The sequence below is a fragment of the Orbicella franksi genome, chromosome 1 (genome assembly GCF_964199315.1).
Source record: "Orbicella franksi chromosome 1, jaOrbFran1.1, whole genome shotgun sequence".
Taxonomy (NCBI): Eukaryota; Metazoa; Cnidaria; class Anthozoa; order Scleractinia; family Merulinidae; genus Orbicella; species Orbicella franksi.
In genome coordinates this window covers 28,938,529-28,954,432 of record NC_138145.1, presented here as the reverse complement: position 1 = coordinate 28,954,432, position 15,904 = coordinate 28,938,529, and the positions used below count along the sequence as shown (strand labels likewise).

Genomic DNA, 15,904 nt, shown 5'->3' with positions numbered 1-15,904 from the left:
TATATCATCACTTGCTTGTTTTCACCATTTATGTGTAAATTACGGACTCACAAATTGACCAACGCTCAATTGACTCGAAAGCTGACCTCGTAGGGCATTGCACTGGTGTAACAGAGGTCAAGGGTTTGCAGGGTTTGTAACTCGTTCAAGCCAGAACTTGTTTCAGCCTTTATCTTTACAGCTTTCCAAGCAGCTTTTCAGCCAGACTCACTATGTGTTCTGTGTTGTATGTGTGTGTACCGACCTAAATTTGTATTAATACATCTGTAGACCTGGCTGCCTGGCCGCCTGTCTGTTTTAACTCTCTAGTTATTTCAGGTAGCCAGGCCCCTGGCTCTATTAATGTACAACCTTGTAAAAATATATGTCTGTAATAAAGCTTGTTGTTGTTGTTGTTGTTGATGTTTTCTTTGTCTTCCAACTGCCTAAGTGCAAGTGATCTTATATGTGGTACAAAAACCATTAATTTAATACGTTAATTCTTTTGTAGCTATGACTACTTGCAAATCGTTATTAAACCAAAAGTGAAAGAAAAACTATGCGGTAATAAGACTGGATCAACTGGTGAGCTTTCAGCAGCTGAAACCGACAGGTACGTGGAGTTGACGTTCCACACAGACAACAAAAATACAGACAAAGGATTCCATTTAGCCTACCTTATGCTTCAAAGTGGTAAGTACCATGGGAATTAAAACGCGTAATAATACCATATTTCAGGCCTTTTAATTTTTATAAGAATCAGGATAAGCGATATAACTACCGAATAGGCATCACAGTACAACTTCTGGTATACAGTGCTATGCAATGTACAAAAGACCATGTGGATAGTCTGGATAGTAGTCTGTGAGCAGGCTCACCTTTGCGCCACGCGCGCGAGCGGCGAGCAGCAAAGCGATCCGGCGGGAAGGAGTCTGGTAAAGAGGCGCCAAGAAAGTTTACCAGCATCATCAAAGACCAGACTGTCAAAGCAAGATCACTTGGAATCAAGTGTGTGTCCTTGTTAGACATAAACTTCGACGGTTTTTCTTCGGCAACAACTGGCATCGCGGCCGAGGTGACAGACTGCAGTCAACATCAACAACGGATATCGCGCCTGCATGTTATGAAAAAGATTTACAATTTTCCCGAGACGAGAACTCTAAGCTGCCAAAGTGTCATGCTTCCGGTGAAAATTAATTGGCTTATTTTTTCTGCGGTTTCCTTGGTGGAAATGAAAAATTTGCAAAGATAAGAGCAGGCTCACTTTCTCGTCTCGCGGCTTAGCCGCTTGATTTCGCGCGCGCTTGTGCTCGTGCTCGTGCTCTAAAGTGAGCCTGCTCGCAGGCTATGTGGATCAGGGCGCTTATATGTAGGGCGGTGAAACGAGCGGGTCCGAGCAAAAAGGTGTGATGCAGTAGACTGGGGTCTACTAAAACGAGCAGATTCCGCTTACTTACACTGGAACTTAGATTTCTAAAGAAATTCCACGAAACCCTCTTCTGTATGAAGAGGGAAGGTTTTTGGCGAATTTTTGTTCTGAGGCAATGGGAAAAGGTGAGTTTTTCAGTTTGCCGGAAAACAGAACTTCATATTTCGCGCTGTAAGATCTGCTCGCGCTAGTTGTACGCGTAATCTTTTGCATTTCTTCTGACGTCTTACGAATAAACGTTATGAAACTCTTTACTCTGGTATCGCCGGTTAATTTGTACGTTTCTCAGAACAATCAGAATAATGCTTAATCACAACCAAAATCTGTTTTCGATCAGTTTCTTATTGTTTCTGCTTGTTTGGCGAGCAGGAAAGTCTGACGCGTACAAGGAGCTAATTTGCATAATGTAGCGCGTGCACTTTTAAGTCCGAGTCGGTGTTTTTTAATTTCTCAATATAAAATCTTGCCCCCCATCTTTTGTGCTGAGGTGATGCGATGATTTTTGCCAACGCTAAAAGGCTACTAAGATCACGGTTTCTTCATAGTGAAATTTTATACTGCGAAAATGAAGAAGACAAGGAATTTTGAGAAGTCAAACAACAAAATGAAATTGTTAATCGGGTTGATTGAAAAGTGCTACCGTAATTTTGCTGATTTAATATCCTCTGTCTTCCCACATTTCCAGCTAAACTTCTAACATGCTCTCAAATATTTATAAAATCAATCAAACATATATAAAGCTAGAGATACTGTTTGAGTTGGATGTACGTTTTTACACGAAAGAGCGTAATTGAAGTCAATTTGTCATGTTTAGCTACAAAACACAGATCGCCGGGCGCTCCTTTTCATCGACAACCAGCGATTAATTGGATTTTTACACAAACAAAACTGAGCAGTATTTACAGACGAAAGTTCTTATGCCTTGATGAGGCATCACGTGTTGCTTGCAATTCAGACGAAACTCAAACAAGCAAAATTTTATTACTTTTCGTTCGCGATAAACTCTATGGCGAAATCCTTGCAAGCGTGCGACAAGAGGAGGGAAACTTTGAAGTTCTGAAACGCTGCTATATCCAGATATATCCAGCTGGCTTTTTACTATGTTATGTAAAAGCTATCGATCTTCAACATATGTAAAATTCAGAGTGGAGTAATGTGGAGTGCTCGTAAAAGAAGCAGCGCATCACGGCTTGGGCATGATAAACGGGACATACCTGCATTCGACACTGTCTTACTTCACTCAAATTTGGGTAGCCTACGACGAAGTTACTTAAGCATCATTACAACGGACATAAACGTATTGACTTTTAGGTCTAAAGCATCAAAAAGGCTTTTGAAAATACACCACTGGTGGCTCAAAAATAAAGAAAGAAAAGATTTCCGGTTCGTCGAGAGGAGATTTTTGGCAGCCATTAATCTCACCGGAAGCGGGGAAGGAGTGCTCGTGCCAGTCCTTTTCCGCATCACACATTGGACCAAGAGCGGACTGCCCGTTTCACCGCCCGGCCTTTTTCCGCCCTGATGTGGATATATGTCGTTTCCGCTGCTTCTCCTTCGGAAATGAAAATCTTACATATTGTAAACACTGACCGACAACAAAACAGAACTTAACCGGGTTTCACTGCCGGTACTGTAGTGAGTTTGTGAACTTTAAACCGGATGTTTTGATGGATGCCATTAAACGAACCTTAAATATTCGTTAAATAGGGTTTGTACAAACAAACCTAACAAACCTACTTATATGTTTTTCTACTATACCAGCCTCAATATCATTTTGCCCTTAAACTATGGTAACCTATGGTACCTAACTATGTGGATTTAGTTTTTTGCTCCGAGGGTTTTTCTTGGGGTACTTCCGGCGGCTTTTCTCCCTCCGGAGAAACCAGCCTCTGCAAATTCCATTTCGACCAGGATAAAGGACCTGCATGAAAATCAGCTATGGCTGTTGTTGCTTCCTCTCTAATTGTTGTAATGCTTTTCGGTTTTTTAACCTAACTATTGCTATTCGTTTTCATGATGATACGTGCATGCTCTCCAGTATCACATTTAGCAAGTTTTTAGTTTTAGTAATAAATAGTCGGCTGTTAACTTGTGCTATTGCAAAGTATATGTGCATGCTTTCATTTTGTACAGACCCTGTGAACTCTGTGTCTCAGTGTGGCTCGGTGATCAATAACGCACTGAAAAGTCCCGGATATCCGAACGACTACCCAAGCGATATGGACTGCACTTATACGGTTCCTATTCCACACAACATGACAATGAATATTACCTTTATTCATTTTGAATTGGAAGATCATCCCTTATGCTTGTAAGTAAGCTCAGAGCTGTGCGATAAAGCTTCTCATGGGAAAGGGATAGGCCATATTCGTGTTCTCGGTATTGGACTGGAACTAGCTTGCAGTGGAGGCTCATGCGGAGAATATCAATAAAAAAAGATGAATGTCATTTGCATTTGAAAAGACTCCCCGCATCAGTCTCAGTTGCAAGCGAGTTCCAGTCCAATACCGAGAATACGAATAGGGTCTATTAAATAACTAAATGTGCTATCTCGTAAGCTTTGGTTTAGTTCTTTCTACAAACGCATCGTCAGAATAAGACAAAAGAGGGAAGTAAAAGTAACAGGCGGCACGTTATATCTTCCATGATTAAGAATGTCTCGATCACGGACCCCGGGGGGGAGGGGGGGGTAACTTCCATATGAAAAGGACGGTGATGCTCGTCGGAAAACAAATTTGAATTAAACTGAAGGAGACTAATCTGGGCGTGGTTCGAGCTTTATTTGTCTCCTGAAAGCTACTCCTTAAAACGGAATCAAAGCGTTTTCAATTATTTCTTCGTGTGAACCCAAAAAAGATACTGTCTCGTCCTAAACACTCTAACTGAGACCAAAATCCTTGAATTGATATTCACAACTAACACGACGACGAACACCCTAGACCTTTTCATATAGGAGTCTCCGAAGGGGGGGTCGGGAGGGGAGTTATAGACCTCCTACTCAGTGTAGACTAAATCTTCACAACATCTAACAGATTCAGTCAGGTCAAATTGATTATCATAATGTTTTTGACAGTTTTGACTATCTCAGGATTGTAAATGATAAGCAACAGATTGTTGGTACGTACTGTGGTCAGAAGACTGGGGAAGACGTTTTCTTAGCAGGAGACCAGGTGTCGATAACATTCCACTCCGACAATACTGGAGAGAGAAGAGGATTTCACCTATATTTCACCGCTGTTCCACACGGTAATTGGTAATTTTTATGGATTTACAATGTTTGAGGTGCTGTGACGATGGATTATTTTCGTCTTATTATTATATGGCAAACTGGTCCAAGATGAAAAAGAGAATTCTTATTGGTTCCTGATCGGTTTGAAACTTACAGTACGAATCGCTTAGATGGACCGCTCGTGAATCAGTTTCGACGGACTGCATCTTTAAAACATGCACACAAGAAAACAGTTTGTTATTAGGTCAAAATTCCCCTTGATTGTTTGACGGAAATTTCAGCTTAACTTTCAAAGTGGACCTGAAAAACACTTGTCTCGATTTTTCCCGTCTCTCGTATATTGGACCTCGCGCTGGTTGAATAATATGTGTGAGGTCAACTGATTTAAACCATTATTGTACTAGTTTCACCCAAGATAGTTTCTGCAGAGGAATCAGTCACTCCGGGTAACAAAGTGTCATGTTCAGCCAGAGGAACTCCTCCCATATACACAGCACTGATATGGGGCTCTACAGTACTGCTGAATACAACTAACACTGCAACCCTCCCTTTGTACGAGGAGGGCAACTACACGTGCGAGGCCACCAGCAAGTATGGAACTGACAAGAGGGTGGTTTTAGTAGAAGGTGAGAAAATGATTTCAGAGTAACACAGTACAGTTTAAGATCAATCCCTCTCCTCTGCGAGAGACTTTTTTACCTGGTAGTACGGACTTAAAACGATTTTACTTAAGGTGATTCCCTAGTAAAAGAACCCGCCATAGATTTCCGGTGAAACTTGGTGTGTTGTTGCTACAGGACAAGAAGATATTAAAAACGTAGTAAAAAGAGGGGGTCACCGTGCTTGTTTTTACGCCACAATGCTGACAAATACGGTTACTTAGGTGACTTTTGGCAATCTCCTTGCGCAACAAATAAGGTCGATTATTTTCCAATGCGGCGTGTTTTATCACACAAATTTCCAGTGACAATTCAGTGCGTGCGATTTTGTTAAAGCATGAAGCTTCATAATGCGTAGGAAGATAATTGGAAACCGTTACTGTCGTCAATTTCAGTTAGAATTCTACTAAAACAATTAGATTATTCGCTCTCGCTTTCTATGAGGTGAAAGTTGATTCAACCTTCGGCCTCATCAACTATCACCTCATAGAAATCTCGAGCTTATAAACTAATTCTTTAAAAAAACGTTTAAAACAGATCTAAAAAGTAAAGTTGTCTCTAAATTTTCGACCGCCTTCTGCGGTCTTCTTCAGAGAATGATGATTTCGCGCGATTCACAGAATTTTAATAAGCTGGGACGTTATTGTTCGTTGCCCCTTAGGGAGGCAACCAGTGACGCGTAAACCCTTGGGAAGGGTGCTCTTTCATTTACGGAGTTTTTGTCTAAGAAAGAGTGCAAGGATTCCAGAAACAGTCTTTTGTTCTTGCTGCTCACACCTGTTTCAAGAATGTTGGCGTAAATAGGATCTATATCATGGCCGGTTTCCGCATGCTGTTTAACTGCGGAATTGACATTTCCATTGGTTCTGGGCTTGTATTCAGCCCCCCGAGATTTCCAATTTCTTCTACTTTCCCCGACATACGTGAAAGAACATGTCCTACAGGTCACTTTGTACACAATGCCTTTTAACTGCTCTTTTGTCGGCCGGTCTTTGGGCTTTTTGAAAACATTTCCCAATGTTTGTACTTGTTTGAAAGCTGTCCTGATGTTTTCGCGGCTCAAAATGCGTCGAACACGTTCCGACACTCCTTTCACATATGGAATCGACGCGTATGCCTTTGGATTCTCCTGGTGTTTTGGTTGCGTGTTTGTTCTGTTCGATTCACCAACCGACTTGATGAAGCTCTCGGGATAACCATTAGCTTTTAGATCACTAATAACACGTCGTTTCTCGTTTTGTCTTTGTGCAGTTGTTGATGGAATGCATTTAGCTCGGTCCATTAGAGTCTTAACGACAGCTGTCGTTAAGACTCTAATGGACCGAGCTAAATGCATTCCATCAACAACTGCACAAAGACAATTGTTGAAGACAAAGACAAAGGCAGTTGTTGATGGAATGCATTTAGCTCGGTCCATTAGAGTCTTAACGACAGCTGTCGTTAAGACTCTAATGGACTGTAATGTCAATTCCGCAGTTAAACAGCATGCGGAAACCGGCCATGATATAGATCCTATTTACGCCAACATTCTTGAAACAGGTGTGAGCAGCAAGAACAAAAGACTGTTTCTGGAATCCTTGCACTCTTTCTTAGACAAAAACTCCGTAAATGAAAGAGCACCCTTCCCAAGGGTTTACGCGTCACTGGTTGCCTCCCTAGGGGGCAACGAACAATAACGTCCCAGCTCATTAAAATTCTGTGAATCGCGCGAAATCATCATTCTCTGAAGAAGACCGCAGAAGGCGGTCGAAAATTTAGAGACAACTTTACTTTTTAGATCTGTTTTAAACCTTTTTTAAAGAACTATGAGCACAGATCGCTCAAACAGTTTTATTTATAATCTAATTACTTAATAGAAATATTTTCAACAACCTGATAGCTGGAGTCCGTCAATAGTGATGGGTTCATACTAATAACTAGTAGGCTTAGTGGCCAGTCCCAGGCATTGAAACCTAAAACTACTGCAAACAAACAAACAGACAAACAAACAAACAAACAAACCACTTACCGGGTATACTAAAAAGTCGAAGAATGCCATCTGCAGACTGCATATCTGCATTTGTCACAAACCATACATATAGGTAATCCCTGCTGAATGGAAATACCCACAGTCTCGTTTAGTCCATTCAGTATAACTCTTCTTTAATTCTCATATTTTTATACTTTTCCTTCAATAGGTTGTGGCCCTGTGATAAATAATACGCTAAAAAGTCCCGGATATCCTGAGAATTATCCACTTAATAGGGACTGTGCTTCGTCGATTCCTGTTCCACCAGGCATGATGGCGATAAATATATCCTTTCAAGAAATCTACCTGGAGTATAGTTCACCTTGCAAGTATGAATTGACATGATTTGCTTTACTGTATTAACCAATTGCGGTTCTTAAGAGAAGCAGGGTTCAATGTAAAGTCTGAAGAGGGTAAACATCCAGTCGCTGTTTTTAAAGGAGTTCAGTCACGGAACTTTGGAGTTATTTTGGCCACGTGCAAAATCATCTTTAAATTGAAGTAGACCTGAAAATAATAGCCTACTAAGATAGGAAAACACTAAAAGGATAATGATAATAAACCATAAAGAAACAAGTATGGTTAATGACGGAGAAGATTAACACGGATTACAAACGGTGAAACTTGAGAAATTTAGGCTAAACTTTTCAAGATGCACAAACCATGACGGAGCTCCTTGAAGCAAGGAAAGTCACATGTTTATTTAGTTTAGGTTTAACGACGAAAATTCAGTGTGAATGAACTGGAATGTGTCTACCCGAGATGAGTATTAAATGACAGACTAACAATATTTTACTCTTCTTTGCAGCCGAGATTACTTGGAAATTACGAATGAAAAAAATCAGGAGTTTGGCAAGTACTGTGGTAACAAGACTGGACAGACAGTTCTTGTATCTGGAAAATACGCCTTGATAAAATTCCACTCAGACAACAGCTTCACAGGGAAAGGATTTCTTATGCATTTCACTGTTGTTCCATTAAGTAAGTAATGATAATAGCCCGCAACGTGATGCTTAAAATGACAAAAGACATGTCTCTTATACGACCTTATTCAGTTACAAAGGAAAGACTGCAATTTGAGCTTGAGGGAGTGTGAGTGAAATAAGCGTGTCCATGTGAAGTCAACGGATACACATTTGTAATTTCTTGCTTAGTCTTAGATGTATTCGTTCAGTTTTTTTGGTGGTTGGGTTGTACCAGCACAAGTAGGGTGCAGCGCAGTACGGACGATGTTAAGTAGCACAATTTCACTAACAAAAGGTGCTAATTGTCAACATGTTACTAGGCCCGCGTATGTTGCTCATGTTAATTAAAGAGTGGAAATCCAGCAGCTTTTAGTAGAAATTGCTAGTATAGAAAATAACGCACGGATCTAACATATGTTAGTATAAATCTACTATCGTTCTATCACGAATGCCGTTCTCTGATTGGCTATCCTACTCACTATCTATTCTGTGATAGATAGTGAGTAGCGTAGCAGCGTGCGCTGGGGGCCGCTTCTTAGCGTTTCTGAAGTAATATATCAAAAACGACGGAAAGTGTTTCATTGGGGTATCCAAACACCGAGTATTCTTGACGAAATTCGAGGTGTTTGGATAGCCGATGAAACACTGCCTCGAGTGTTTGATATATCTTCTCAATCGAAACAAAAGCTAAAGAGTAAACGGAGAAGTAAAATCGCCAAAATCTATGCTAATTAAGACCGGGTATCCAAACCTCCTTCACGGTTGTGATTTTCTTTGTTTTAACTTGATGAATTATTAATGAGTGTGAGAAGTGTCTGTGAAGGGAATTTAGATTAAAGTTTTGAACGACTAGTAGATTTATACTTAAACAATTAGATTATTCGCTCTCGATATTTCTATTTACTGGGGCTGCGCCCTTGTCAACTATCACGCGTTCTAGTTCACCACTAAATTTTCTCCGATTCTTATTGGTTTAAACTGATCACGTGGTGCGATAGCGTTCGTCCGCGGAGAGACATTATTATTAGGGACCTTAAGCAAACCACGACAGCAACGGCAACGAGAACGTCACCAAACAAAAGGCTGAATGAGCAGAAGAATGGCCGTGCACGTGCCTTATAGATCTTTGCACATTTCTTAGCCGTCCTCTGCAAAACAACAACGTGAAATGACTAAGGTCTGGGTATTTTGGAGAACGTGAACGGCGGCGGTTAATTTTTTGCATTTAATTTGGAATGCAACGCTAGCATTACACATTTAGATTGAGTAAGTTCTGAGACAGATAGGTGCATCGAACAAATCTATACAGCTGCGAAATTCGAAGGTACAATATAAAACTATCTTTTACTGGACGTCGGCTTTGGCGTCGCCGTCGTCTTTGCTTAAGGTCCCTACTATCAGCCCATAGTGCCCGTCTGCGGAAAATACCCGGATGGACAGTACTCGTCCGTGAAAAATTTTCTGTAAACAAGCGGGTTTGTAGAAAATAAAGAATTGAAATTGTATTAAGTGGGTTTTTGTCGGTTTTCTTTTTCAAATTTTACTTCTGGCTGTCACGGCTTTCATCTAAAAATGTTGAAAATAATTCAATATGATTTTTGAACTGGCGCGCAGAAGAAAATTTAGTGGTGAACAATAAAGAAAACAGAGCGTTTATGTCTCGGAACTATCGGTCTGATAGTTGCCCCTTGGAAATTTGATGTTCTTAAAACTAGCATATCTGTTTTAAGAACATCAAATTTCCGCGGGGCAACTATCAACCGATAGTTCCTCGACAGAAACACTCTATTGTTTAAATCGAGAGCGAATAATCTAATTGTTTATTAGAAATCTAAGATGGCGGCTAGCTGGACATCATAATTCTCACGTCATATGACGTCATCGCGCATGCCATAATGCCGACCTCAAAGCAATTTATGGCACATTCGATCAAAAGTAAGTCTATCATCAAAAATGGATCGAAGGTCATCAGTCCAAAATCGTGGACGTGACCGTTTGAACCCGCTACGCTAAAATATTTGGCGACAGCGTCGGCGACAGCATGAAACGTATCTGTTGGTGAGATCCAAATCGTATCCTCGATCACAGTTAATAGAGGGAATGGTTATGAACCTGGCAAAGTTCTTTGTTGTATGTATTTGTTGGCTATTTTGGGGACTGACCCTGCACAAAACCCGACAAAATACAAAAGGTGGTTATTTGTGCTCATACAACGAACCAATAGAAGCGATTACTTTATTTATTTATGTACTTATTTATTTATTTATTGACAATATTTAGTCAGGAATGCCTAGTTCAGCAATGCTGGTTTAAATGGGGCCCTGCATAGTCTAAGAGCATAAAACAAAAGATGTGCAGGGTCAAGGACCTTCCAACATAAATGTTAACCTGTTTGTTTGCTTCTTTGATGTTTACCCGGTAAGCTTCTTAACCATTCCCTCTTTTAACTATGCCTCGACATTACGTTAATTTCTAGACTTTCTAAAAGTTCTTTTCTATAATCCTCCCCTGGCCTGTTGGTTTCGCTGTTGGAAAGGACGCCGACCTTTCGCCACTTCTGTCGCTTTGGCTCACGACTTCGTCGTGAAGATTGGCCTCTCGCTTCGCTCGAGGGAGGTGAATAAGAGAAGGTTAGGCAAAGGTCGACTTGTGGCAAGTCTAGTTAATATCCCCAACGGTTGTACTGATGATACCGTAAGTCTTAAACGAGAGCTATATCAGGAGGGGTTAAATTCCTCCTTTGTCTGAAACTGGCTAACAAAGGCACCCCAATACCATAATCAAAATAATCACAAAAAACACAATAATGAGTATGCTATATTATGTTTCCACTGCTATCGTACTTTCATATCCTTTTTAAAGATGCAAAGAAAAGTTTAATTGTTGTTATTGTTTTACTCTTAGCTGTGCCAGAACCTGTCGCCTTCTACCCCTTGAATGAACGCTATAAAGCCGCAGAAAAAGAGAACAGGCAGCCAAAGGGAATCGTGGGGGATGTTGCGATTACAAACGGACCCTACAACGAACCAGGTGGAGCGTACATGTTTTATGGCATTGTTAGCAGCTACATCGAGTTTCCGAATAAAGGGGGCCTGGACACTCGGTTCTCAATTACATTGATGTGCTGGGTTCAACCCGGAGGCCAAGATGGACCATTATTCAGTTACGGAAAAGATGGCGGTGGGATCCAGTTATGGATTGAGACAGGCAGATTCAAACTAATAAACATCAGAAACAATGGTCAAGCTCATAGTATAGCGTCAAGTGACGCTCTTCCAGTAGGAGCGTGGGCTCGTGTTGCGGCAGTTTACGATTATGACACCGGACTCAACTCTCTTTATATCAATGGACATTTAAATAAGTCGGAAAACATTGGTGCAGGTTATGAGATTTCAACCGACGCCGAGGAAGTTCGAATGGGGGCTAGAGATGACGAAGCAAGATATTTCAAAGGAATAATCACGGAAATGAAAGTTTACGATGTTGCACTGAACGAAGCCCAGATAAAGCAAATTATAAATCAAGGTATTGCAAATATTGAATCACACTTTTTAACATTGTTTTTTTTTACCATTATATAGTATTTGACAGCTATCTGCTACCGACATAATAGATGGAGATCTTAGCAATATCAAGTGAACTTTTCTAAGAAGATCACCATACCTTAGCAAACTAACTTTAAAATTTCAGATGGATTTCTTTCTGCTACTAAGACTACTAACATTCTACTAACTTCATCTCCAAATCTTTGACTTGCTATTCTCTCTCAACCCGTTGAACCTAGGGCCCTAACTTGTGTCCTTGGAGAGTGTTTTATTTTCAACATAGGGCACCCAAGGCGAGTCATTTGACACATTAGAGACCTCAGTAATCTTTTTTTGGTATATGATTTCCTACAATCTATTACAGCTGAACCTGCATTAAGAGGCCCCGCCCTTGAGCGGGCACTATGCATCCTGGCGATTTTCTTTCTAAAAGGCAACCTGGATTTCTCTCGTAAGTGGTGGCGACATCCATTCCTAGGTTAGGGTTTGCCAACCAACTCCTCCTAAGCGGACATCTAAAAAGATCAAGACTCAAATAATGATAAATTAATGCCTAGAGGGACTCCCAGTGGTTTCCATCTATGAGAGGTGGTTCGACTGTATTACAAAAGCTCATCGTATTGGTTGACTCCTAACTCAACAAGAGTTTTTATTTGTCTAATTATTTCTCATCTAGTCCTATCAAATTAATAAAATGCCCAGAGTTTCTAAGGCCGGTATCTTTTTAATATTGCATTTTTCAGTGCCTACAATAACGGAACCTGGTCAACCGACGGAGGGAAACCCCAGTTCCAATGAAACGATAATTTTCATCTCATCTGGCAGCATGGCTTTTATTCTGTTACTTGTGTCATCTTTCGCTCTAGGCTTCATCTGCTACAGAAGGTTACATCGCAAGCGAATAGACAGGTTATATGTTGTCATTATTATCTCACTACTTACCGCGAAGCGTGATGAATTCATCGATTAGTAAGTACACCAACACAGGAAAGATTCTCAGAATATGTTGCAGGTAGAAGGTAACAACAGCTAAGTAATTACAAGTTCCTCAACAAACTGGCATTTTTGCGCGAAGTGGAAAATGAACTTATTAGCACTTAAAGGAACATTACCTCCCGGGGGGACTCCCACATGAAAAGGACGGGGGTGCTCGTCGTACCTTTTAGGGGTCAAAAAGCCGTTTTGGCACCTCTTAGGGTATTAAGCCTCGAAAGGTCCACAGCGGGAGCTTTCGTGGCACTTTTAGGGTATTGAGCCAAGAAATATGATCCGAGATTTTGACAATCAACTTTACAAGTAGAGGGTATTCGAAGTAATCTTCTTTATCGCTTTTTAAAACTATGAAAATGTTTCTGTTAATGTGTCGGTTTAGAATTGGCAACTCTTAGGGATGCGAAAACTTTCAAGCCACGCCTACAAAACAGGATCTTGGCACCTCTTAGTGGTTCTTTTCAATATCTCCGACGAACACCCCTGTCCTTTTCATTTGGGAGTCCCCGTCCTCCCTGGACAGTACCCGGCTGATTATCGAAATTTCGCCTGCCATTAATCTATATCATATTGTCAAATGCCACGAAAATTAACAAACACATTGCGTAAAAAGATTCTTCGTGGCAAAATGGAGCAAGTAGTTTGGGGAAGAAGTACAGGCGTAAATAGCCTTCTCCAGGCTCTCGGTTTGTGGAGCGCGAGAACGAGGGGGATCTGGGAAGAGCGCAGACCAATCGAACGCTTCAGAGCGGAAAAACGTAATAAGCAAGCGCGAGTCTTGGCCGGGCGCCAGGCTCCCAGTTTGAAAAAAATGGCGGGAATTTCGTCGATTAGATAAGCAAAAAAAGTTACGAACTAACCCTATGCTTTCCCAGTTTTCCCGGTAGGCAGCAACATTTTAGCGTCAGTAATGGAAAGCTGGTGTATTGTTTTCGTGGGGAATTAAGTTGTTTTGGGACGGAATTAACATTAAGAACGTGAACGTTTCCGAACCCTTTATTTCCAAGCGGTATACAAGAAATTTCGGTGCGAAGACACATTTTATCCACAGACACTCTTTACATATTGCATCCATATAAGCAAACTACTGAATATGTAAGCAAGAGAGGTTCTCAGCAGGTAGGCGGTGAGGGTGAGACTTGTTTCCTTAACAGTGAAATGCCGAAAAAAATTCATGCTTGCCCAATATCAACCGAACGACATCCTCGCGTACCTCATTAGCAGTCCGCCATTCTTTCTACCGTGATTCCACGATTGCAGCCTGCATTATTACCTGAGCCCGCAAGCAGGGCTAGGAATGCTCAGAAGGCTGCGCAGTACGTTTTTCCGCTCTGAAATCGAACGCCTGATGTTTTGTCTGGATGTCAAGAAATTAATAATTCCATTCGAATAAAATTTGAACCTTTTGGTCATCATCTTTTTTTTCTTTCGTACTTAATTTTCCTTGTTTTTACCGCTTTTGTCGTTTGTCTAAGCTCGATTACTAGCCACTGTTCAAGAAAGGAGCCCGCGCTCCTCTGCCGAACTCACGAACGTAGACTGGATAAGAGTGAGCGGCGGAAATCGAGCCTAGCCATGGTTTGTCTTTTCTCTTATGTTAAGTTATGAAGTTATGAAAAAAGTTCCCGTTCACACGTACTGTATCGAAATAAGCAATATAACTAAAAGCATCGTGCACTGTACCATACCACAGAGCGATAGCATTTTGGTTGTTAAACTATTTTCCCATTGTTCCACAGATCAACTCGTTCAGTTCGCGCAATTATCCCGCTTGACAAGTGGGAACTTCTTCCCGAGGAAATAAAATACGAGGAGGAGCTGGGTCGAGGAGCGTTTGGTGTGGTTTACAAAGCAACTCTGAAGAGACGAGCTGGAATAGAAGTGTTTGAAACTGAAAAAACACTGAAGTCGGAGGAGCCATGCCAGGTGGTTGCAGTCAAAGTATTGCAAGGTACATAACAATATCATACTAAATCATGTATCAAAGTCAGCAAAGTATAATAACGCAAAAGCTCTTCTTTCTCTACATTATACCGCTATAGCAGTGTAACTATAGTAAAACATACTATAAAAATGTTAGTAAAACAAACTATAAAAATGTTAGTATACTAAATGTTAGTAGAACATTTAGTAGATATATGTTATCAGTGAACTAGCTTGTTCGGTTCGTATTGGAGAACCTTTGTCGAGTTCCTTTTTTGCAGGATTACGGACCTGCAAAAAAAGACAACTCGACCAATGTCCTACAATACGAACCGAACAAGCTACCTTATCACATGATATTTTCGCGACGCGTTAATTTTGCGAATTTCGCGATTTAAAAAAAAATCGCAAAATTAAAGTGATTAAAGTGACGCGAACAATAAGTTAAAGTGATTCGTCCAAATTTGAGAGAATTTTCAAATATCTGATCACTCGTAGTGTAAATCCTTAATTACACTCGTGTTCATACGATTACCTTTACTAGTTATCTTTTCTGTTTTAACTATCTTTTCTTGTAACCAAGAGTTTTTCTATTTGGGCAATAAAGCGTGTGCTGTTGGTGTATAAAAATCTAATTGTAAGTGGTAAGCGCCACTCGTTCGGTTGGTTTTTCCTTGCCATTATTAAACGGTCGTCCCAACCGGTTTCTTTTGACAAAACGTAAGCACCCTAAATTTAACTAAAATTGTCTTCCAAACACGAATCTTTCTGTGGTTGAAGATCTCGCTCCTGACTGGTTATACCACTATTAACATGCCAAACATATTTTAGGTGTTCATGGTTTTGTGAGTTTGACTGTACTACTTTTCACTTACTTAAGTAATATATCCCTCGACATTTGCTTTAAGCCTAACATCATGATCACGAGAGATTATATCCTTTAAAAATGGTTATTATGATACCTGTGCTTTGCACATAGCAATCGTGTAAAAAAAATGCAATTCAATAATTGACAAGGAAACAAAGGCACAACAAAAAATAACAATGAAATCTTAAGTAAGGAAATAAACTGAGAAAAGCGGTGTGATTGAGAGACAAATGACAGAACAAATTGATTTAGAAGCCAATCAGTCTTTCTTTTATCCGATGGCAAAAACCTCAACCTCCTTACATCTCA

General features: G+C 40.5%; 1 protein-coding gene across 4 annotated transcripts in view; it reads left to right on the top strand.

Moving 5' to 3' along the window:
• Positions 1 to 15,904, top strand: part of LOC145501239 (uncharacterized) — a 37,799-nt gene that overhangs the window by 16,335 nt on the left and 5,560 nt on the right. For all 4 annotated transcript variants that reach the window (XM_081480753.1, XM_081480749.1, XM_081480761.1 and 1 more), the window contains 9 exons: positions 491 to 672; positions 3,542 to 3,719; positions 4,482 to 4,654; positions 5,042 to 5,263; positions 7,474 to 7,633; positions 8,113 to 8,285; positions 11,174 to 11,794; positions 12,558 to 12,723; positions 14,544 to 14,755. In XM_081480753.1, the coding sequence (XP_081336879.1) occupies positions 491 to 672; positions 3,542 to 3,719; positions 4,482 to 4,654; positions 5,042 to 5,263; positions 7,474 to 7,633; positions 8,113 to 8,285; positions 11,174 to 11,794; positions 12,558 to 12,723; positions 14,544 to 14,755 (2,087 nt within the window). The remainder of the gene's footprint in view (positions 1 to 490; positions 673 to 3,541; positions 3,720 to 4,481; positions 4,655 to 5,041; positions 5,264 to 7,473; positions 7,634 to 8,112; positions 8,286 to 11,173; positions 11,795 to 12,557; positions 12,724 to 14,543; positions 14,756 to 15,904) is intronic.